At 44.8% G+C, this 24,755-nt stretch overlaps 1 protein-coding gene across 2 annotated transcripts in view; it reads right to left on the bottom strand.

Annotated features, from left to right (window-relative positions):
* Positions 1 to 3,234: 3,234 nt before the first annotated feature.
* The window catches only part of DCAKD (dephospho-CoA kinase domain containing), a 196,688-nt gene continuing 175,167 nt past the window's right edge, over positions 3,235 to 24,755 (bottom strand). For both annotated transcript variants that reach the window (XM_069634239.1, XM_069634240.1), the window contains exons 4-5: positions 10,895 to 10,982; positions 3,235 to 9,280 (exon numbers count right to left, since the gene is read on the bottom strand). In XM_069634239.1, the coding sequence (XP_069490340.1) occupies positions 8,995 to 9,280; positions 10,895 to 10,982 (374 nt within the window). In that variant the 3' untranslated portion in view covers positions 3,235 to 8,994. The remainder of the gene's footprint in view (positions 9,281 to 10,894; positions 10,983 to 24,755) is intronic.

Here is a 24,755-nt window from a genome sequence, read left to right as displayed (position 1 = left end):
TTCTGTATGATTAATAGAGTTTTACTTTCGCCTTTTAAATTAGCCAAATAAAACTAATCCCTACTTGCCGTTAGTCTTCCTCAAAGTATTTGATTGGGAATAGGGATTTTCTGCCTCCTGCTAAATTAATTAAGGCCAAATTTATCTAGAAGGTAAACTGTTGGACTTTTGAGCAGAATGCAGGGACATGTACTCATATTATGGTTGAAGGTTCATATGTAAAGATATTCTGAATGGATGTCGGGCAAATGTTACATGAGTTAGTTACTTACCTGTAACTCCAGCTCTCAAGCATTGTTACCTTTCAGAGATTCACATGCTGTGAATATTCCCAGTCGTCAAGCCGGGAATCCTCGGTTACAGTTTATTGCTGTGCTTTGTTAAAAGTAAAAGATGTGGTTACTACTGCAGCCCATCGAACATCTTTCGGCCCATTATCCCTCAGCCAATGGGATGTCGATCTTCCCCCTTCTTATGTATCCTCAATTCCCCTTCTGCCACGTCAGCCACTTCTGCCTGCTCTCACCTTGACACTCCTGCACCTCCTCCGGGTCACTTATTTATTTCTGCACCAGATACTGGGACTCCCTCAAGCAGACAGAATTTTGTTTCCTGAGGGGTCTTCAGGGGATAATATGGAAGACGCCATGTCTAGGGCACTGGGTTGGCTAGCAAGAGAGAGGAACTTGTCACACTCAAGCCCACCCTAAGCAAGCTAATGATTGGACAACTGGCCGTCCTCCGATATGTATAGGACCCCTATCAGCTCCAACTGTGTTCCTTCCTCACATATTTGCCAAAGCCACCAAGGACCCAGAAGCTGTATTCCAGATTTTTTTAACGCATCCCAGAAGCAGCCTGTTGGGGAGAACCATCTCCGGTTCCGGAAGCACCTCAAAACCTTCCTCTTTGCCTCCGCTTTCTCTCCCCCTCTCCCCTGCTAAAATTACTGAAACTGCACTGAATCTGCTACTGGGCCACCCACCGAACTCGCTCCTTGGCCCAGCCACTCTCCCCTGCACTGCCTCCCTGGCAACCCCTGCACAGTGGGACTGCCCCTATATCCCTACAGCCCCCCATCCCAGCACTTGTCTGCACTTACATTGCACTTGCCACCAGCTGGCCCTTATTATTTATTTTTTGCTATTCTACTAACCATATACTGCACTTCCCCTCTCCCTTTCCCCCTTGCACTTTTTCCCCTCCCCTCTACCCTTGCACTTGCGCGATCTGAATGACACCTGGCCTAGTAGGATCGTTGTCTGTCTCCCCTTGCCCCCCCCCTGACTTGTCACGCCTTGAAACACTTGTGTATAGGCGTGTTATAAATGCCATATCATATCATATATCATATCATATACTTACTTATCCCATTACATTGCTCCACTGTTGACAGGAGATCTCCAGGCCAGCTATGATACCCCTCATGACGCAAAACTAGATCGATGAGGATATGAATTCCACCAACAACAGTTCTAGGAGATAATATTATGATCTGGGACCCAATGCCATATGTTGTACTGTATCCAACCTAAACTTTAAAAGTGGTTGAAGAAGAAGACTCTGTGTAAAGTAAAGGACTAGCTTGTATTAGAACAATTTGTCAATTGTCTCGTCCCCTTTCCTCCAGAGACCAGTGAGGCAGCTCCACCAGCCTGATGGGGTGTTTACCATTCAGACCACCAATGGCTTTCTGAGAGCTCAGCAGTGGAGATCACACAGTCAAGAAATCCTGCATGGGAAGCCGCTCTTGGTAGTTCTGTGATGAGAGTGCAAAATGCCCACAAAAAGGGACAGCAACAAAAGTGTGGATGAGCAACGCAGTACACAGATACATCCTGGTCCACCATGCACTAGAGCAGCTCTTCTCAAGGCCAAGAGGCCCATCACATTATCATTGGGATGGAGAAGGAACCAATCCAGTGCTTTGCATGTGGGGAGGGAGGACATCTGGCCAGCCACTGCCCTTCTATTTCAGAGCCAGAACTCATGGGCATGAGCTACTGTGCCTCAGACGTTGAGGTGTCAGAATGAGAGGCAACTGGTTTGAAGAAGAGCCTTGTGACCAATTTCTTGAGGTTAACCAAGCAATGTTTGTCCAAGGACACAACCAGCAATGCTTCTACACCTCAGTGAAAGTAAAGGGCAGAACCACCAGAGCCTAACTGGATTCCAGGGACCAACAATTAGCATGAGAACAGACCTCGATTATCCGGAAGAGTTTCTTCCTGACTGATATGTCCTGATTACCTCTGTGCACAGAGCCCAGGAAAGGCACATGTCTAATGATGGGGTATGAAGAATACATATGAGCAGAGAAGGTGGTCATGCTGGGTCTACCAGAACCTGTGATTCTTGGAACAGAGCTTCCACATTCTAGAAATGGTCTGACCAATTCAGATTAGGAATATTCCCACCAGCCGATATAGAGGAACCTTCCTCTGACTTGATGGTTGGGCTGCAGCAGTCAGGGAAACAAAGTCCTGCTTCTACTCTGGTAGAACAGCTTTCTTTCACCCGTTTGACTAAAGTCTGGGGTTCACAGGCGAGTTACCCACTGAAACTGTCCCACCACATTTTTGACAAATTTTAAATAGCCAGTAACAGGAGTATAAACACTGTGTCAATCCCCTGCCCCAAGCCCCCAGTGCTTTTGGGTATAATCAGTGGATCCTTCCCATTCCGCCCCCATTCCTCACTTCACATAGCAAGTGGTGGGACCCGGGTCCTAGAGAGATCCCACCAGACACACGCCAGCCCACACAAACACCCAAGCGTGAGGTAGGGGACTTCTTCAAAAAATGTTGAAGAGATTCTAAGAACGCAACTGCAAGACAAGCCTAGGGAGGAGGCAGCAGCAACAGCCAAACGAGAGCCGTTTACCAGGAAAAGCAACTAATAGAGCAAAAGAGAGCAAGCAGAACCAGTTGAAGAAAGTAGCAATTCACTCAGGACAGAGTAACTCAGCAAAAGTCACTCTTAAACCAATCTGTTGCACACACCTACCACCGATGGCAATGGGCTGGAGAACTAGCAACATAAAATGGCTTCATATTCAATTAACAAGTTGGTAGTTAGGACAGACCAAGGAAAACTAAGGAAATAAGCATTCCATGGAAGCCTCGTGCATTTTTCTTCTGTTACAAAGTTATTGAACAAAGGATACAGCTCTCTAAAGCCAGACATATAAAGCACAATTGAGAAACATCTTTTAGACTAAATTGCACACTCTAATGCAAATAGGAGATTTTGTTTTATTAAAATTCAGACACAAAATTAGTTTAGCTATTTTACTTAATGTACATGTTATTAAGTGCATGTGCTCTAGAATGGAAGAGATAGCAAGTGAATCAAACATCAGAAATGATCAACAATACAGAGGCTATTGCAATAATAGTGTTTTACTACAGCGCCTGTTTTGGACAGGCTATTTGTGTCTTGTAACTGTTTGCAACCACCACATCAGTGACTACGTGTCAATTTATTTCCATTTTTGAAAAACAATTGAGGTAATTCTCGCAACTGTAAAAAGCATGCATAAAAGTCATCCATAAAACTTTAACTCGTGCTTATTAAACAACCAGATTTTCTTTGATTTGTATGATGGTTGTGGGGGGTGGGGCACAGAGTGGAATGACTGAATCTGGCACCCCATCCTCATCGCCACACAAAACACAAATCTGCAAGCGTTACCACCAGCATCTGATTTCGATGCTGGAAATAATGCATTGGACTCCTATGGAATCCATCTGCTTTTTATACCTGCTACAAGCAGGCGACTTCCACAGAATCCATTGTAGAAGCTGCCTGCCATGAGTAAATGGAATGAAACATTTAAACAACTTGCATTATGAAGTGCAAAAAGATGTAAAGTTAAGTTGACCCATGTTTACTACTTTTTAAAGTTCATACTGCAAATGACATAAATTGCACATAAGTGTGAAAGTATTTGGTCCCCTCCATGCAATTTGAAAGGTTTTGCAAAATGACCTCCTGTGTCTTTTGCTGATATTTTTGGTGAATATGTGTTATTTAAAACTACTGAAATCACCACTTAGATTTAAAATAAGAAAAACAGGCCAAAGTAGTACAATGTATAGAGAAGATCTAATACTATACATTTTGTTAAGAGTCACACTTTGAAAAATAAATGTAGTATAAGGATTACACCATACCACAAATATTAGAACTTTTGTATTGCTCAGATTTTGGTGTGAAGTCTAGCATAAAGATTTGGAGGAAAAGCTTCATGATAACACCAATTATTGGTGGAACTTACAAGTATGGATTGCCAATATATATTGTGACAAATCCCAGGATATCAACACTGCTACTATGGGGGACGCCTCTTCCCATGAGGCCAGGAAGGTGAGGCTGCTACCCGATAGTCCCCCTGGGGGTGGAACTCAGCGAGTGGACCTCAAGGGGTGGGAAAACCCATATTGGATGAGGGATGAGTCCGTGAGAAAACCGCAGTATAACTCAACACCCCAACCTCCCTCACCATGTTATCCCGCAAAGGACATAATAGCCCCACATACTTCCATGTATGTATGCAGAATAGACAACGTCACTTCCCCAAGTAACACTGAGACGAGGAAGAACATTGTGTACAGGATGACTACAATACTGGGACGAGGAAGAAGTGCTGAGTAAAGTGGAATACTCCACTGAACCAGTACAAACATACTAGTCAATTTGTGTCGAGCAAATCGGAACGGAACATAAAGAGGGAAGATGGACTTGGTGAAGGGAGAGACCCTTTCAGGAGGAAGCAGGAGAGTCGAATCCCGGCAGCAGTAGAGGAGATGAGATGTGGACAGTATTAGGAGCGGGATGCTTACCCGCTGGTAGAGGCACCCCCAAAACATCTGTTGCAGAGGGACACCCAAGAGAAGCAGAAGCCTGAGCCTCCAGCCAGACAAGAAGCCTGGAGCGCATGGAGGAGCAGAGATGCGCAACTCAGCGGATGGGAGTCAGCGCGGAACAGCCGCAATCCCTGTAAGCCGCGGAGGAAAGCTGAGAGGCCCCGAAGAACCCACACACAACTGAAGACCACCGGTAAGCTCTCCAGAGAGGTTAGGGAGACCGGGAAGGTTGGCGGGATGGCTAGGAGAAGGGAGGACTACAAAGGTAAGTCTGAGACCCGCACTGGCAAAAATAATCAAGGCCTCCAACGAGATCTTCATAGTCACAGTACCTGGCAGGCTAGTGTATCAGGTGGACATAATTGGAGGGAACCAAGTGTGAGTCTAGGATCAGCACCCACAAATCTAATCAATGCCTCCAACAAGATCTTCATAATCACAGTACCTGGCAGGATAGTATACCAGGTTGGCTGTGACCAACGAAGCAGTAGCAAAGCGAGAAAACCACAATTGAAAGCACAGAAAAGGTGAAGCCTGGGACTCATTCCTCACTCACATATAAAGAGAGAGTCAAAGCACTCTTCATAATCAGAGTACCTAGCAGGATAGTGTACGAGGTTGGCTGTGAAACCAAGGAGAAGGCAGAGGAAACAGGACATTATCCTTGGAGACGTGGTATAGAACATAATCTTCATAGTCCCAGTACCTGAAGAAGCAAGAGCAATGACGTAGAGGAGGCCTCACTGCCATACGTCCTAGGAGCGGGTGGAGGGTACCTCGCTCTTCAAAAAGGAAAAGTTTATTTTTGAAGTAACTTTCTTCATAAAGAAATGATTTGCGATCCAGTCCTGTATGGGAAATAATTCCTTTATGAAGGCAGAAGGACTTTAAAAAGAAACAATTTATTTTTGAAGCCATAGGCACCCTGTACCCCCGCCCCATGACATGGAGACTTCCAGTTCGGAGACTTCCATGTCACGGGGTGGGTGAAGCCCTATGACTTCAAAAATAAATGATTTCCGTTACAGGACTGTACTGGAAAAAAATTCTTTATAAAGTCAGTGACCTCAAAAATAAACAAATTATTTTTGTAATCATAGGGGTCCCCCCTCACACTGTGACATTGAGGCCTCCAGCTCCATGACAGGAACAAACATATCTGCTGCAATAGAGGTCTCGTTCCCTGTCCTGGATCAAAGGTAAGAAAATGTATTTTGTGTAAATGTGTGTGCGTGCATGTAAGTGTATATGATTGAGTGCATGATGTATGGGTGGCTGACTGGGTGTGCGTGTGTTAGTGTATGGTGAAAGGATGCACATATAAATGTATGGTTGACTGGGTGTGCATGTGTGAGCGTATGGTGAATGCTCTGATTACTTACTGGCAATCTTCATGTCTCCTAGTCCTAGTCTTCCCCGGCACAGTACTTATGTATGCGGCCTGTTGCTTCATACACAAGTACTGGGAAGAGGTAGAGGGACGTGGATGGAATGCCTGGCTTGGCTACCTGTAGTCTTCATTACTCCTAATCCCACTCTTCCTCATCCCAGTACTTACCTATGAGGCAAGGTGCCTCATAGGTAAGTACTCGGACAAGGAAGAGGGTGGTGGAGGTAATGGTGTGTGCTTGTGTTTTGAAAATCACATTTTATTGGCATTTCGGTTATAACACCACAACATAGCAGTTATGCATTACTCTTTAACCCCCACCTTAAAACAGCCTTCCTCCCCCGCACCCGTCCCTGCCATGAATCTTCAAACTCAACTCCACCAAAAGCTGGACACCTAGTGATACTTCCTCTTTAACTCCGGGTACTTCATCTGGGTACGCTAGAACACAGGGCGAATGAGCTCCCTACCCCGAATCCCCCACTTGGGTAACAAGTCCATCAGTCTCATTCCCCGGTACACAGACTTCCTCTGTCCGTTCCACCCCACTCTATTCCTCAACCCCGCTAGTCCAACCATCCATATTTCTCAAAGAATGGGGGCCATACGCCCTCAATATTATATCTGGACTCAGCTAAGAGGTGGGTTAAGTACTCCATGTCCACTCTTTCTCCACCGGCATTCGCAAGCTTTTCCACAATCGGGACAGGCAACATTTTTCTGCGACCAACAAAATATGAAGCATATGGCCCTGTTCTACTTCAGGCTCCCCCTCCGTTTTCACACCAAAGAGAACGAACCATGGGGAAAGGTCCCTTTGGATCGAATCCACCCCCTTTATCCAAGACAGGACCTCCCTCCAATATGCCTGCACCCTGGAACAACTACACCACATGTGTATCTAATCCCCTTTTTGACAATGACATTTCCAACAGTGCGGGTCGTATCCCTCCCTCACCCGAGTTATCGTCACTGGGGGGTAATGCCACCTATGCGACAGTTTCAGGGCTTGGTGTCTATATTGAAGCAATGTAGTTGAGTGGTGAGCCTGCCTAAATATTTGAGCCCATAGTGTGTCCTCAATATCCCTGCCCAGGTTTGTGCTTGTGTTTAAATCCTGGGCTACTCATTGGCAATCTTCATTACTCCTAGCCTTACTCTTCCTCGTCCCAGTACTTGGGTATGAGGCATGTTGCCTCATACAAAAGTATTGGGATGAGGCAGAGGGACATGGATGTAATGCCTGGCTTAGTTACCTGTAATCTTCATTACTCCTAATCTCATTCTTCCTCCTCCCAGTACTTTCCTATGGGGCAAGGTGCCTCATAGGTAAGTAGTGGGACGAGGAAGCGGGATGTGGAGGTAATTCTGGGTCGAGGAGCTGATTTTGGCAGTTGGGGTGGTAGTCTTGGTGAGCCCAGAGTGTGGCACGATCTGTGATTTGTTGCTGAGCATGGGGGGCCCTCAGCAAGGCTTGCAGGGGGTGGAGGGCAAATGTTGTGCTACGCCACTGAGCGAGAGCCAGGTTGACTGTGAAATATACGGAGAGGAAACCAGGGGAAAGGGAAGCAAACCCCCCCTGTTGTTGTTTTGGGGACATTTTTGGAACACTAAAAGGAAGCCCCTTGTTGGACATTCGGAGGGTGCGTTAACCTGAAGAGTAAGGTTGTTCTTCCTTTTTGAAGTTTGTTTCTTGCACCATTTTGAAACTTTATTTTGCGACTTGGAAAAGAACTTTGAGGCTAAAGAAGATCTCCTTTTCACATTAGTTTGAGTTCTTAGCGTGAGAGTTGGAAATAGGTTTTTGACACAATGGTTGAAATATTTCTTTGGACTATCCTGACGGACCCCTTAGAATATTATTTTGAGGCAGGAAAACCCCTCTTAGTATTAGGGACAGGAAGGTATTCTTCAAATCCTCATTTATTTAATAAGGGTCTCTACCAATAATCATGCCATCTGTGTGCGAGTCTCCTCCTTCCACACCATTTCAAAAGATATATATATATATATATACACAAAAATCTGTATTTTATTGTTACATGAGTATAGCTATATGTATATGTTAACTAACTTCCCATGCTTAATTTGTTTTGTCAGGCAGTAAGAAGGTAATGGAGAAAATGGCTGAATTGAGGTTTTACATATTCCTCTGTAATTGGAAAACGATTGCACTATTTTAGTACTGTCACTATGTGGGGTGCATTCATTTCTAGTCTCAGTTACCCATTCAATCAATCAGTTCAAAGGCAATAGAATTAACATGGCGCATACCAGAAATTGAACACTTTAGGGAACATATTTTTCGGCACAATGGAATAAGTGAAGTGCCTTTTGGCCTTTAAAAACAGACCTTTGATATAACACAAAATGTTTGAATTCAGAATTACGTCATATTTAGTAGATGCTGTAAAAAAAAGTATACAAAATGTGGTCAATACAGTCTTAAAATGATTTCCTGTTTTGTGTCACATAGTGACAATTTTCTATTTACTCCACCCCAGGAGTCCAGTGTTCGCTTAATCACTAAACTGTTAAATTATGTCCTTCATTAAATGTATGTAAAAAACAAAATAAAAACAATGCTACCTGCGGGGAGCACCTTGTGCATGTCTGTTCACAGCAATTTCAAGTTCAGCACAGCAATTTCAAGTTCAGCTTGCAAAGGAATACACTTAGCAGCATAAGGAAGTATATTGTCGATCTCATATGCAAAACATGTTATTTCTTGAGGAATTAAAATATAAAATGTCTCAGCAATAAATAGGCCAATCCACTAATCCCTGTTAATGTGGCAATGGCAACCATGCGAATGGGGATGTAATCCATGGAGCTATCGAGACGTGCATGGAGCTCCAAGACTTGCTGGCGAGTTCTTTCCCTGTCCCCGGAGTTGTCGATCACATGATCAGCAAGCCTGCGTTTCTCATCCAGGGGTAGCTGGGAAAAGATGCGAGCCTCTGCATCAGGATGGGATAGGTTATTCCGCTTCATCAAGCGGGCGAGCTGGCTCTGGGGATCACTGTGTGAGAAGGGAAAGAGCAATCAAAACAAATTCAGACATATCTATTTTGCACAAGGAATGTGGAATGGAGAAAGCCTAATCCGCTGCCCGTTTGGCAACTCTATAACACTTGGCATTGACCAGGTAATATTTTTGATATTGGTAATTAGCATTCTTAAGCTACACTGGAGGCTAATGTTGATATTAAAAGGACTTCAGGGCTTCAGATCCAAGAGAAGTAGGACATGATGTTGATATATTCTTTGATTCAAATTAAATCCTTGTCACATCATACACTGCCCTGAAGCTCAGGTTTCATAACCATTAAATCACCGAAGTCTAGTTGAAATTATCACTGTTATTGTAACAAGGGAAGAATGGATGACTCTTTCTGAATTAAAGTGCCAGGTTCTAAAACTATTAAGTACGTGAGTGTGAGAGGTAACTTCTGCATTTAAGCTTAGTTTAGTTTATGTACATTTGTATTACCAGAATAAATAGGCCAACAACTTTAAGATCAGAATACAAAACATATTAGACACAATAATCAGATAATGCAACAGATCACAACAGTAGCATAAATGAACCTGAATCACTGCACCAATTATTTGGATGATGTCTAATTCTGGTGTTCAGTCTGTTTCCAAGCACTCCAATTTTAGAAAACATGTACACTGAGGGACAGACAGATGACATTGTTTGTCAAAGATCACTAAATATTGGCCAAACGGGTAATCATGGATTGAAACTCAATTATCCTATTGAATATATTGATCTGTGCTTTGTAAAACCTGGCAAATAAATAAACAAATGTGTCAGACAATAGTTTCTCGCTGGAAGGATCACCTCCAATGGCAAATGAAGAATGTCTAATCTTCATTGCCTTTATCTCCTCAGCCTCCCATTGGGAAGAACACTGCCAGGTAAGATGTGGCCTAAGTGTACACATATGCAATCTTTATAGTCTTTTGTAGAAGAGATTTGATCTAGAGGGGAAGGCATACTGCAGTTTAGACCGATGTCCAATTTATACTGGATTTTACTTTTGAAAGCATCATCTCTAGTAGACATTTTTGCAAGAGTGACACAATTGGTGCTAATTCTAGTTGACACTCAACAAGCACATTTCAAGTAGGTCCTTGTATGGTCATAAGAAGATAAATGCCTCTCGTTATTATTAACTATAGGTAAAGGCAGCAGGCATATGGCAGCTCATCGATCTTTCTACTGAGGCATCATGCCATCCAAATCCATCAACTATCATTCTATTATGGGAAAGGTATTGATAAAATGGATCAACTGTTTCCAGACTCATTCTCTCACATGCTTCTTTTGCCATAAACATTTGTTGGAATTAGCAAGTAATATATTTAGTAGAATGCCCTTATAAGGGGGCTTTCCATGAGATTTGAAAGAGCTGTGTGTCCTTTCAGGATCACAAAATGGTTTCAAAACATAGATTACATTTGATTAATTACCTATGAGAGGGTTACAAAGAATGCACAAAGCAGCCGAACCCCTCAGGAAAGAAGCCAACATGTTCAATATTCAGAATGATCTCTGAAAATGTATTCAATCCCCTCAGCTCACCATTTTCCACTGAACTACAGGATGTTCTTTTCTTTTACGTACCAATAAACTAGAATTGTGTGTTTCATGAATCGTGTCAGTTTGTTGGTCTCAAAGAGCAGCGGAATGTCCAGGATGGCAAAACGATATCCTGAAAAGGGCAGGAAAAGAAATTCCAATTAAGAATGCTTTTGAATTTGCTCCAACGCTACAAAAATGCATATTAAGTTTCAATGCTCGAAATGTCACTGAAAGATAAATAGAGGGTGGGATCAAAGACCAACTGGGCAAATTACTTTTTCACTGTGATCACTGACATCCGGAAAGGCAAACATCCAAAGGCATAGATTGTACTCTATTTCATACCACACCTGACATCAAGTATGTGAACTGGGACTTTCACACCATGTGTGTCCAATTATCATGAACTTCACATCCACACAGCACATACCCTCATCTACACCCATGCAACAACGCAATCTCCCACCAAACTGTGTGGGCAAATACGTAATATATTTCCATTACTTCATATATCGGCCAAGGTCAGGCAACCTTTTAGCTTCTAAACGTGTTCAGGATAACACACTTCAACTTGAACAGAAACTCCTAATCACCAACATGAACCAGATGTCCAACCCATTTGTCAGTGAACGTAGGGGCCTTGGATAGCCATAAGCAAGAATAAGCAAGAATAAACAAGAATACATAAGTAGGAATTTTGTGGTAATGCTTACTCAACAGAGCAGGCAACAAAGGTCACTAAGGTGTGCCTTGGATAACACCATAACATAGACATCCCAACAAGGGATCACAAGCCATGAATCGGAAAATGCCTATGAAGCCTCATCGAAACCAAGAACTGCAGGTATCCAAATACAGTGAAACAAGCAACTGGACCAGTAACCACGCACAAATGTACTGCACTGTTAAGGATGTTTTTCCAGAGTACTCTGGTGAAGGGTTTAAAGAGGATTGTCCTTAATGGGAGGGCAGGGTGCCCACTAAGTTAGACCACATTCTCTCAATGGGTAACGAAACAAGAGTAGTCAGGCTTTACCATTAAGAGAATATTAGCAGGTGGACTGGTAACAAAGTACAATTAGTCACACACATATACAAAATAAAATCAAGGAAAATAAGGAATAAAGCTTTTTGCCCAACTTGTTTCTTATTTGGGGCAAATACCAAACTCCTCCTGCAGTAAGAGGGAAAAGCCAGGTGAGTTCTTTTTGGAATCCACAAGTATAGCAGGAGAGGCAACCATCTAGGAGGGGAGCGCAAGACGCCCCCAAACAAGAGTGGGTTTGTGAACAAGTAGGCCAGGAAGAACTGGTTGCAGAAGGAGTGCAAGGCCTAGTACAGGCAATGAAGATCAATGGTAAGGCAAGCAACAATAAAGAGAGGGACCGCTACAAATCCTTAGCTTGTCGCACACACCCTCTGGAACCCGTTCCCGGTATTAGCATGGTATGCCCAACAATTCTCAAGTTTCAAAAATCTCTTAAAACATGATTTTTCAACATGTGATAAAGGACTATCCCCAGTGGACCCAAAGACCACAACTCATAGTACTGTTGTAAGGTTTTAATGCCCTTGATTTGTAATGAAAGGGCAACCTGAGGATGAGCCTGAGCATGGGCACATACACCTTACCGCACACATGCGCGAGCTGTGGATCTGGGGGTTATAATAGGACAGGAACCCTCAACCATAGACATCTACAATGAGCTTAAGTGCCTCCACTGGGGAGAAATATAGGGCTAGTCCCAGCTCCCCTTTACCTGTGAAAACAGACTTTACAATGGTCTCAACATCTGTGAAACAGGTTGTACATTCGGTCTGTGTTGAATGATCAAAGCACACCAATTAAGTTGTCAGCCCAGGAGGGTAGCTTTATATTAAATAAATGAATATAATAGCACTACCTCGGCAAAGCTCAGAAAAGTGGAGGAGTAAATAATACACTTATGACCTCTGTTGCACCCCATTTCATTCATTACTTCATGACCACGGCACCAGGAGCTTGTTACTACCATAAACAAATATAGCGCCTACTTACATAACCGGAATGGCCCAGATGCCTTGGAGAATAAATATATATTAGTGAGTTCAAACACTAGAGCTTTATTTTCATTTTCCATTAGCACCCTGAGTAGACCAAGGTGTGGGTAAACCTAAACCCATCACTTTAAATACAATCCCTTATCCTTAACATTTAGATAAATGCAGAGTGTAATACCTCCATTTGTTGGCAGCAGATCCCCTTGCCTGCACATTAACATTGTTTATACAGCATACATTGGGAGACAAGAATTTCCCCATAGGAATGCATTGGGGAAATAATTATTTTAGGCGGGAGAACGTGAAAAATAGCAGTATTTTTCACAAAAATATCGGGAGTCTTGGCATGTATGATACAGTGTTTTACGTAAACTGTAGATGCGCTCACAAATTTCCCGACAGTAACATATGCACAGTTCTGTTTTTACAAGGCAATACCTTATCAGAATACATACACTGTTTAGATCACAGAATGACAAGTACAGTGCCCCTTTGAACATAAAAATCAGCAGAATGTAAAATAATTACTGACTTCCTGTGAACCCAAGTCAATACCTCCTAGGGTAGCTGCAGTCTACCCACACACCAAATGATAGACTACTGTGAGAAACCAGAAGGTATCTCAGCCCTTAGTCCCTGGGGATCTGTCATTTAGGTGGCCAGGACATGGTCGTCGCCTTTGGATCCAGTTCCTGGGGGTGGACCAGTGTGGGAGGATCACCTGCGTGAGAGGTCCTCAGGGAGTGCAAAACTGGCTGGTGAGACGCGGTATCCCTCTCTTTTCTGCAATTCCTTTACCCCATCCTACCCAAGGGGATATTTAGAAACTCTACCCTCAGACTTTTTACACAGACCGCTTGTTCAGGGAGAAAACAGATTCACACCCGAGCCATGTACCTGACATATCCCAATCATATGGTCAGGCGATGTGAGGCACTTATCGACAATCACTCACACCTGATTTCTATTACACTTCCCCACACAGAAGAAAAGGCAATGCATGAGAACACACTCTGAGCGAGGCAAAAAACACAAAGTTACAGCTTTTCCAACTTGGCGGTTGAACGAGGGGAGAAAGACGGCCAGACACGAGAGGTTTGTGAGAGGGGCAACACCCGTGACCTTTTTGGCAAGAAGCCGTTATTTTCAAAAAACCTTCAAGGCAGAAAACGTAAGACCAGGAAATCCGCCTGAAGAGGCCTCCATTGTGTGTCGGAGATACAGAGGGTCCTCCAGCGTAACTGACCAAGGCGGGGAGGAGCAACAGATGCAGTGGTATCGACCTTGGCTCCAAGACCAAAGAAGCGACAGAGAACAACACAACCGGTGAGTTTGGCAGACCGATGCCAGACGGGTCTCTGTTGAAGTCAATGTTGCAAGTGGCAACATTGTAAAACGAGCGATGGAACAAACATTGTTAAACGCTTCTGATAAAAGACGCGAGTGAAGCTAAATTGCTGGTGAATATTTGAACATTAGAAAGAACGATACAATACCGTCGACAGAATGGTCCGGCACCGTGAATGTGCTCAGTGGAAGGTCTCTGTACGGTATATGCTGGCAAAAGAAACAAACGTAGAAGATTGATGTGAAGTGTAAATTGTGTGAAATGAATCGAAGTGGTCCTGCGACAGTTTAAGCAAAACCCATCACACATTCGAAAGTCTTCGATTCTGCTATCAAAAGGGATCTGGGCATGAACGAGGGGGGATCCATGGTCCGAGCCCGAATGAAGGAGACCAAATTGTGAACATTGTAGAAAAGGGGTCTCAGCCCGAACGAGAAGGGCCACTCGTGGTCCGAGCCTGAAGGAGACAGACCAGTATTGAAGTGCTGAAAGCGGAAACCCCGAAAAAGGAAAGGAACTTTTGTGTTTTGTTGGTTACATCAGGCCCTCTGCAACAAGAGACTGTCATTGTGAGAGAGACTTTGTCTGAAGGACCTGATGCCTATGCGTTGAACTGTTACGTCGTGGCCAAGAAGCTAGAGTGTGTGCTAAGTGTAACGCTCACCTGGTATCCACAGGGACGTTACTCAGCCTGTTCTGACCTCTTACGACCTCAAACCCTTCCCTGGAGGCTATTCAACTGGAGACTGGGCCTTGTTTTCTTGGATAGTGTGCTCTCCGTCCTGCTTTCAGCGCAGGGGCACGTTGATTGATGCAGGCTCGTTGCTGCCTAGTTACTTCATTGGCAAGAGTCCGACAGGTAAGTATAATGAGTCTTTTGAACAGTTCTCTAACTTCGTTCCTTTCCTTCCTTAGATGATGGCCGGCGTCCGGGGATGGCGGCGTGCTGCTGAGATGAGTAGCACTGAAGGTGAGTGAGAGCGCGATGCTCGATGCACCCCTTTCGTATTTGCATTGAACTGAGTTCTTTTTCTGTGTCTTTTAGGTGCAGCGACGTTTTCAGCGTGGATGCCGGTTATGAAGAACAAATGCGGTGGGTAAGCGCGGTATGCGGCGCCTCTAGATGTTTCCACGCTAACCTGGAGTGTCTTTTCCCTCTTGCAGATGGATGAGAAGTTCCGGAGACAGAGTTCCCCCAGAGCCGCTGGGATTCAGGTAAGCGTTTGAAGTTCGTACAATATTTAAAAATAAGCAAAGATTGCAGAATGCTTACTAATGCCTTTTTCCTGTTCTTTTCCCTTTTCCTTAGGAAGCGGCGTGCCGGGATGGGAATGACACCGCCGAAGATGCCCGCAGAACAGAAGAAGCGATGAATGATGGGCAGAAGCGCCGCAAGGTAAGGCTGTTCCTAACGGTGGTCTTGTTCTTGCAGGAGCTGAGCGCAGAAGAAAGATGCAGGCCTACTGGAGACTGATCCGAACACGGTGAGTGTCACGCTGCAGATGCAGAAAACGCAAAGCATGTTTCTCAGCCTGGGTGTGGCTTAAATAGTCTCTGGGTATCCCAGGTGTCTCTGGACTGAACCACAACCAGAAGACTAGACCGCACATGCAGTTCTGGGAACCGAAATATGTGGGGGCATCCATCTTGTCCCCATCAATGCACTACAAGTCCAATCCCCAATGTTATCCTATGGGGGTGAGTGAGTCTGGTGCCACAAGCGCCAAGTCTGACTCCAAGTGGGTCTTTGGAGGGGTGGAGAGGCCCTTGAGGGCCATGTAGGTGATCGTGGCCTGGCTCCAGCCTGACATCTTGGAGGGCTGAGGACATGAGGGGCAGGAATCATGAAATAAGTCTGCACGTGCCTCCATGCCCCATGCTGAAAACATGGGGAAGGGAAGCTAACTGCTCAACTATCCTGACATATTTCTTGAACACCTTTCTTTTGCATACATTGTTATCCCAGACCATTTTGAATTTAGAAGTAAGGATTGGCAATAGGTTTATTAGTACAGGCCCTTTTATTTTGGCAGACTCCACTATTGTTTGATGGTCGTAGCCTGCTCCCATCTTCAGAGTTAGGTTTATATAGGCGTTTTACCCTTGACCTGTGATCACTTGTTTCTGTCTTCACTGTTTGATATCACCTTCCTTACACTACACTTAAACACACACAAAAAGAAAATGGCAGACCTTTTGAGACAAACAAATGGAGTCTCAAAACCTGATCTCTCAGACTGGTATTGTTGCGCCATAACTGTATACACCGTGAACAAACATAGAAAACTTAGCTGGCATAAGCAGGTATATTGATGAAATTTATAACTGCGTGCGCCTGTACACAAGTGTTTCTAGGTGTGACAAGACACATGAGGGAAGACAGAGGGAGGACAAGACTAATGATCTTACTAACCATTGTGTCATTCAGATCGTGCAAGGGTGGCCGTAAGGAGGGGGAGAAGTGGCAGGGGGCAGGGGGAAGGAGAACAAGTAAATGCTGCAGGGGGTGGTGTTAGTACTCCTGGATACGTGGGGGAGCATTATCTGGCTAGACTTATTCTAAAGTATTAGCTAAAAATCTAGATCTCAGGGAATTTGCATAACCAAATAAATAGATTGTAATGTATTGTTTTGTGTTTGGTTATTTACATAGCGCTCTATCCTCACTTGTGTGGCCTCAATGCATTCTTTTCCGTGTCCATGTGTTGGAAAATTCTGAAGAGTTTAAATTAGGAGATACATGTGTGCATTTTGCCGATCTAGGACTTGGGTGGCTAGCTAAGCTCGACTAAGCAGCCCAAAAAGAGGCCAGGCACGTGGGTGAGCGCTGGTTTTGGTTTGCGATAGATTGCTATTGTTGAGACAGTCGATGTGTGGCCAGCTATACCGAATTTCTTTTCATTGGTAGTCGCCGTATGCTAGTGGCAGAGGTGTTGAGGTACGTCGGGTGTTTCAGTGTGAATTGCTATATGTGCTGCTAGACCGAAAAAAGCATTGCCGTAGCTGCATTCTACTGTGCATGGATGCTTGGCCGTGCCTGCAGCCTGTGTCCACAGATGTGGTGTTAGTTATACGTACCGTAGTCTTCGTAGTTGTGTGGCTGGAGAGATTTTTGTCCAGTGCGGAAGGTGTGATCTCGTTATTCATGGTCTCTCTAGTGCAAGGGTCTGAGCATGCAGTGAGCGTGGGTGGGTTTATTGTGTTGTGCCTCTGCGAGGGATGCTGGCTTGCCTGGTTTATTTGTCTCATTATTCGTGGTCTCGCTTGTGCGAGGGTCTGAGGGGGGTGAGCGTGGGTGGGTTTATTGTGTTGTGCCACAGCAAAGGCTGCTGGCTTCACTGGTGTATTTGTCAGGTAGGAATGTTGTTGTGCATGGGGTGACATTGTATCAGGTGAGCCGCTGCGAAAGCTGCCGGCCACTTTGTTGTAAGTGGTGTAAGGGGATGTTGGGTTTGGCAGTGTAGTTTCGAGGAACAAGGGTTCAGGAGGGTATTAGGAAAAACCAGGATTTTAGGGCCTTTCTGAATTTCAGATGGTTTTCAGTGTTGAGAATGTGTAGTGATAGAGAGTTCCAGATGATTGGCACTTGGATGAAGAAGGAGGAAACGCCCAGCCTCAAGGAGTTGTGAGGTGGGATCACTAGGCGAAATGCTGTGCGAGATCTGAGATTCCTAGAGGGTTGGTAGGGAACAATTTTGTCTCTGGTTCGATCTTGTGGACGGCGCGATGGGTGATGCACATGGCTTTAAAGGTAGTGCGTTGACAAATCGGGAGCTAATGGAGGACTTTTACAGTAGGGCTGATGAGTTCTCTGGCTTAATGGCAGGCGTGCAGCAGCCTTTTTGATTCTTTGGAGTTTCCTTAGTTGAGAGGCCGGGGCGCCTAGGTAGAGGCAGTTTGCGTAGTCTAGGTGGGACTGGATTATGGAGTCGATGGCCACAAAAAGATGGGAATAGGCGAGGTAAGGGAAAATACGCCTGAGAATCCGTAGATGGAAGAAGTAGATTTTGGGTATGATAGGGGTGTGATGTGTGAGGGATAAGTCTGAGTCCACTGTGCAGTCAAGTTTTTTTTACCAAGTTAGAGATTGCCGATGCTTGACCCAGTGGTTTGGGCCAAAGGATTGGTTGGGGGAGGAGGGCTGCTTTCCCACAAACTAGGATTTCAGTTTTACCAGGGTTGAGGATGAGGTGGTTGGTCGTCATCCAGTGGTCAATAACCGAGAGGCATGACGATAGGCCCGGACTGCCAGAGCATTGGGATTTTGAGGATGATCTGGGTGTCGTCTACATAGTTGTAGCAGGTAAGATTGTATGAGCGGATGATCGTGGGAAGGGGTTTTAGGTAGAAGTTGAAAATTAGGGGTGATACAGATGCTCCTTGTGGGACACCTTTACTTACTGGTCGTGATGTGGATGTGAACTGGTGGAGGTGCATGATGTGTGATCAATTTGAGATAAAGGAGGAGATAATGAGAGGGCAGTGCTTCTGATTCCTAGTGTTTGTAGCATGTCTAGTAAAATGGTGTGATCACTGGTATCAAAGGCTGCAGAGAGGTTCAGCAGGATGGGAACAGCGCAGCCTTCTGCGTCGGCTGTTCCTTTTAGGTCGTCCCAGATGGAGACTAGGGATGATTCTGTTCCCCTTAGTAGTCGAAGCCTGATTGTGCCAGGTCTAGGAGTTTGTTGGCTATGGCGAAATGGCCAAGCTGTTTGTATGCTGTGCGGTCCATGAGTTTGGCAATGAAACATGTGTTGGGGATGGGCGGTAGTTCTGGGGAGGAGTGGGTCTAGTGTTAGTTTTTTGAGGATATGTTTGATGTAGGATGTATAGAGGGCTTTAAGGAAAGATCCTGATGTGTGTGAGTGGTTGAGGATTGTGAGTGCGACACTATCTGCACAGGTGTATGCTAGGAGGTTTTTGAGGAGTGAGGGTGGGCAGGGGTCCTCATGGGAGCCTGACGGGCGGCTGTCTGCTACAAGCGAGAGGAATTCTAGGTGTGTGATGGGAGAGAAAGTGTCTAGGAACTGAATCTGGGGGGGGGGGGGCGATGGACGTTGGTCTGTGGGCGGGTGGGTGGCGGGGGTATATGATTTAATTTAGAGATGATGGCCGAGTGTCTTTCGTTGGCGGCATTGTGGAAGTGCAGTGATAAGGTGTCTCATAGGGCTTGAGAGCTTGGTGGGGGCTTGCTCGAGCATGCAGGGGATTTGAATTCGGCTATGATTCTATGTAGTTCCTTACTTGGGTTTTGAGGATTTAGGATTTGGTTCCCATTCAGTTCCACACGTATAATGCCATTTATTAAGGAGTTTTGCATAGTGCTGTACATCATCTCGCAATCGCTTCTGAGTGCTGCATGTGGTAAAACATTTATAAAAAGCAAAGGGGAAGCAAATCAGTTATGCTGCTGGAATAGCGCCCTTTCGACAGCTGTGTTAGCACAAGCTTCCTGAAGTAGAGGGTTGGGCTGAACCTCCATATTTTGATCATTTGAATGGCCAAGGGGGATCAAATTTGGAAAGAACACACCCTCTCAACATGCCCACAATGGTCCCAGGGGTTGGGTACGTCATTAACAGTCTATAAATGTTTCCTGCTGAATATCCACTTGCTCTTCTTTGATGATGATGCTCAGAGTTTAAGTGGATGTGGGTCATTAATGTGTTTAGACAGACTTAAAACTGTGCTCATATGCTGGGACTGCTTGAGCAGGGACTGCTGCCAGCTCAAGTAACACTATAATAGATTGTGGTTAATATAACAGGAATTTCTTTCTATCAGAGCAACTTTCCTGCCCATTTGCAGAGCACAGTACCTTAGACACCTTTTGGTTCCTCTGGCCAGGGTGCCGGTCAGCGCATGCTCTGTGCCTTTGTTGTAATTAATCACGGCCACATCATGTAATAATGGGGCAGAATGACTTCCTGCAGACTGCCTCTGCTTACCCGGATTGCACCATTAATACGGGCCGGGGCCAGGATATTTACCAGCTCGTCCTGTCTGGCTCCGGTGCAAGCAGGCAAGCTCAACTCAGCATGCCAGTTAAGTTCTTCTGCCTGGCTGCCTGGCTCATGCGAGTCAGAGTCAAATACCAACTTTGGGAATGCAAGTGTGCAGCACCAGAATTCCTCAAGTGGTCCATGAAGGAGAGACACCTCAACAGGCACTGCTATAGGTCCATTTGGAAAGGTGCACGTTGACTTTGTTCCCTGTACAGTGCGGAAGGAAAAGTGTTAGGGCATTTCCTTGGTAAAGATTTGCCACCCGATCGTCCAAGCGGGACAGCATGTTGAAGAAATTTATAATCTCCTGTATGTACTCCATCTGGGTTATGGACTATAGGGCACAACAATGCATGTGTCTCTATATTACTTTTGTTCTAGGGATTGCCTTACAAGCTGCATTTGTAGAAGCCCTTGCGGCCATCACATCCCTTGGGGCATAGACGTGTTATCACCTCGTTGATTGTTCACAATAATTCCTCACTTGAGGCCATTTCCTTTGATGTAATAAGGTCAAAGTTCACGTGATATTTCCTATAATGTCATCATTATGCTAATTACTATTGTTGAAACTAAGATTCCTACAGATTTCTGGCCACAGAATGTTGGCATGTGTGACAGCGCTCTGTAAGCGGTCAGAACCATGACTGGCTTGGTGTTGGAAATCTGACATGCACCTGCACAATAGAGCACCACGTGGTTAAATAAAATGAAACCCTTAACATTTCCATTGATTTATAAGCGTTTATTTTGTTTTATATTTTTACTCCCTCGAATGCCAAAACCCCCACAGCTCCTCTTACCCAAGAAACCCATGGCAAGAACGACACCCACATCAACAAATATCCAGATGGCCTATCAACACCAAGATAAAATCACACGCGCATTTCCCCACCATGTGATTTATATAGCCTCGTTATATAGATGTGTAAGAACAATTTACATTTCATCCCTTTAAATTATTTTATGTATTGCATATATTTGTATTTATTTTTCTTTATATAGTGCTTTACACCAAAGCGCTGCACACTTTAACAACAGGATAGATATGACAATAACATTATAACAGTAACAGTAGAAGCTATTTACAATTGAGAATCAGACCAACAAAACAATAAGTAGAGCAATTAACTGGGGGGAGAAGGAGAGTAGTACAGTAGAACTGAGAGGGAGAGGTAGGAGAGGGGAAGAGGGGGAGGAGGGAAACGGATGAGGTGAAGGGTGAGAATGGGGGAGGGAAATGATCAAGGAGATAAGGCAAGGAGGGAGGGGAGCAGGAAGGGGGGAGGGGTTTCATGGCGGGGAATGGAGAAGGAGAGATTTGAGGGAAGTTCAGAATGAGGAACAGGTGGAAATGGAGTAGAGTAAGAGAGGTAAGGAGTTCTAGTGTTAGGGGGCTAGGAGATGGAAGCAGCAGAAACGGGATGTGGCACAAGGGGAAGTGTGTATATATATATAAGTGTGCACAGGGTGTATATACCATACACTATAGCATGTATAGAGGTCCACTGTGTTTGAGCTAGGTTTGTGCTTTAAAAAATAAAATTAAATAGGGGGGTCTTCAAAACCCCTGCAAATGGAACTAACTACAAGATCAGCATTCGGTGACAGGTATTCACAGTCCTGATTGCTCTTAATTTGATTCAGGAATGGCGAGCGCACAGATGAGTTTGGTTATCGGTTTAGGTACCGTTAATGATGACTGAGTGACTGAGTGAAGGAATTCTAACCTACAACAGCAATGCTCCAGATGAAGAACGCCCAACAAAGAAGACACTTAGCGACATTACCTGCTAGGCACAAGTCTTGGCAGCAATTAAGATAGTGACAGGAGCATGCAGACATGCCAACATTTTTTAAGCCACTGAGAGGGAGATTTCCCCCACAGAAATTGGGTGAAGGTAATTTTCCCAATCACAGGATTACATTGGCGATATAGTTATTTTAGGTGGGAGACAGTAAAAAATAGTGACTTTTTTTGTTGCAAAATCAGGAATTTCCCGCCTAAATCGGGAGGGTTAGCATGTATGAGCATGGAAGAACCCAAGGAGTTATAGATCACCCCAACGGGAGCAGGAGGTACCGTCAACCAGAAAGGAAATGATTAGTTGATGAAGGCAATGGCTGGCGGTGACCCAAGATGCTCCTCAATGTAGATGAGGTGTAGCGGCAGCAAGCCACTTGGGTTTCCGTACCTGCTGCTGGAGTGCGTCTCCAGCATTTCTTACTTCTCTGGCAACATTCTCCTTGTGGACTATATGTCTGCTTCCCACCACTGTCACCAGGATTTAGGACCCCACGAAAACAGTCTCTACACTGCAGCCCTCCACCTGGGTCCAGCCTCAGCAAGGTCAGATCACCTCCTCCTCCACCTGAGAGCATTCTGTGGACAAGCTCTCCTCCATCTGCAGCGAAGTCCTCCATCTTGCCTGTTTGAGGTCTTTACTGTGTTTGCCTCTCTGCTGCGTCACTTCCTGTCTCATGCCTCTCCAATCGTCACTCCATTCCCGGGGAATCTCATGATCTTTTCCCACTGGTCTCATTGGTTTACTGGCTTCCGTCTCATCCTCCTTCCCCAGCATTCTTTGTCCCTGCCCTCTGAAAACATGCTCTATGGAAGGAGGTTATGAAAGCTCTGACCTTTACCTTGAATCAGTACTCTTATCTGTTTAGGTAGTTGTATATCCCTTAGTTAGCCCCTTGTCAATAGATGAATGAGAAAATAGTATACCATCAAAAAGTAAACGGTGCACCTTATTCTTTGGCCGATGGATGACGTTTGTGCTTTTCAGACGGACCTGCCCCTTGCATTCAGGCCCAAACACATATTCCCCTGTATGTCTTCATGTCCATCCACCATTCCAGCATATCAAGAGCTAACTGTTTGGGACCAGTAATGCCTGCCAAAATCATTTCTTTCTTTTCTGGAGTGGGGTCGCCAGCAAATTCAGTGATGTCCTTCTATAACCAAACGTGTAAACTGCCAAAATAGCATCAGTGCTAGAGGAGGTACAAAGCACAGTTTAGGTAACTATCTTAATTACTGCATCCAACACTTTCTCCTCCTAATCAGGTGTAGCCAACGGCAGACATGAAAAAGGTTGCTGGGCCTCTACCTTGCACAAGGTTTGAGGAAGCCACTTCCAATTTAACAAGAGGTTTCAAGGCCAAAGATAACAACTTCATTTAGGGAGGGGCACAACTGTGCAATTAAACATCTTACTGGCATTTTTTCGATGACCTCAGGTTGAAGAGAAATGTCTATTTTACTGACTTTACAGATAGAACTGCCCCCAACAGCACTGTCTTGACAGGGGTGCCCAAGGACCATCACTCTCATCAATCTCTCATGGAAAGCCTTCCCCGTTGAGGACAATTCTTCCCATTCATTTCATCATTTCCCTGTGCTTTGTTCAAGTGCACCTTTAGAAGTATTTGAGGATTAAAGCTTCAGGACATGTGTCTTGGGGACTGTGGGGACCCCTATTGGCCTATCAGAGGTAGGAGCACTGGAAGTGTATCCAATGGAAAAGGACTGGTGGACCCTGAGAGAAGCAGACAGAGGAGGATGCAGAGTTGACATGACCTCTTTGAGGATATCTTTAAAAAAGGATCCAGCAGCTGAAACAGTAAGGAAGCAATGAAACATCTGAAATTACATTTCTCCTGGATGCATGTGCCCAATGTACCTGTGACAAAGTGACTGAGCCTGTCAGTAGGGCCCATCTATGATGGGTGGGCATAGACCATGACAGAGCCATGGTATGGCTTGGGAGTCTGAGGAAAAGGGGTTACAGAGAAGTTGAAACATCCAATTCTGAAGGTGGGGACCATTCAACTATATGCTGCAAGATGGGTGTGATGAATCCCATGGTGGCATTACTTCATTCCTGCCTGGCGGTGACCTCGCACCATGTGGCCAGAGTACGCCAGCCGCTACCTGATCCTGAAACAGGTGTGCTGAAGAGAAGCTACGAGAGAAGGGAGAGTGAAGAGAGAGCAGTCACGAGAGGAAAGCAGGAGATGTACCTCCGCCAGTTGATTGCGAACAAGCCCAAAAACATCAACAAGATCCAGTGAGTCAACCAGAGGATAGCAGGGACAATGGGACGCATCAGCGACCTCACCAAATTCGAATAATTGTAAACAGAGATGCAGAAAGAGAAAAAGTGAAGAGAATAATTGTAAAAAGGGGAAGTAAATGTAAATGGATGGACTACAAATATATGGGGAACCCGAACTGAATAATATATCAAGAGGATATATTATGCAACTAAGTAAATGCACAACTGTGGAAGTGGAAAGAAACACTGTGTGAATACAAGAAGACCTGGCAGGAGAGTATACTAAGCAACTACAAGTATGGGAATACAGGAAGCTCTGGCAGGAGAGTATTGTGTGCGACAGTGTTATTGTGGGCCAAGAAAGACACAAGGAACTGTTGCTTAAGTACTTTTTGTATAAAAGTTGTACCCAGGGGAAGGTTACCACCCTCTGGAGCAAGAACTAT

Source organism: Ambystoma mexicanum, chromosome 13 (assembly GCF_040938575.1).
Source record: "Ambystoma mexicanum isolate Mex_15411 chromosome 13, UKY_AmexF1_1, whole genome shotgun sequence".
Lineage (NCBI taxonomy): Eukaryota > Metazoa > Chordata > Amphibia > Caudata > Ambystomatidae > Ambystoma > Ambystoma mexicanum.
This window is presented reverse-complemented; position numbering and strand designations above follow the sequence as displayed.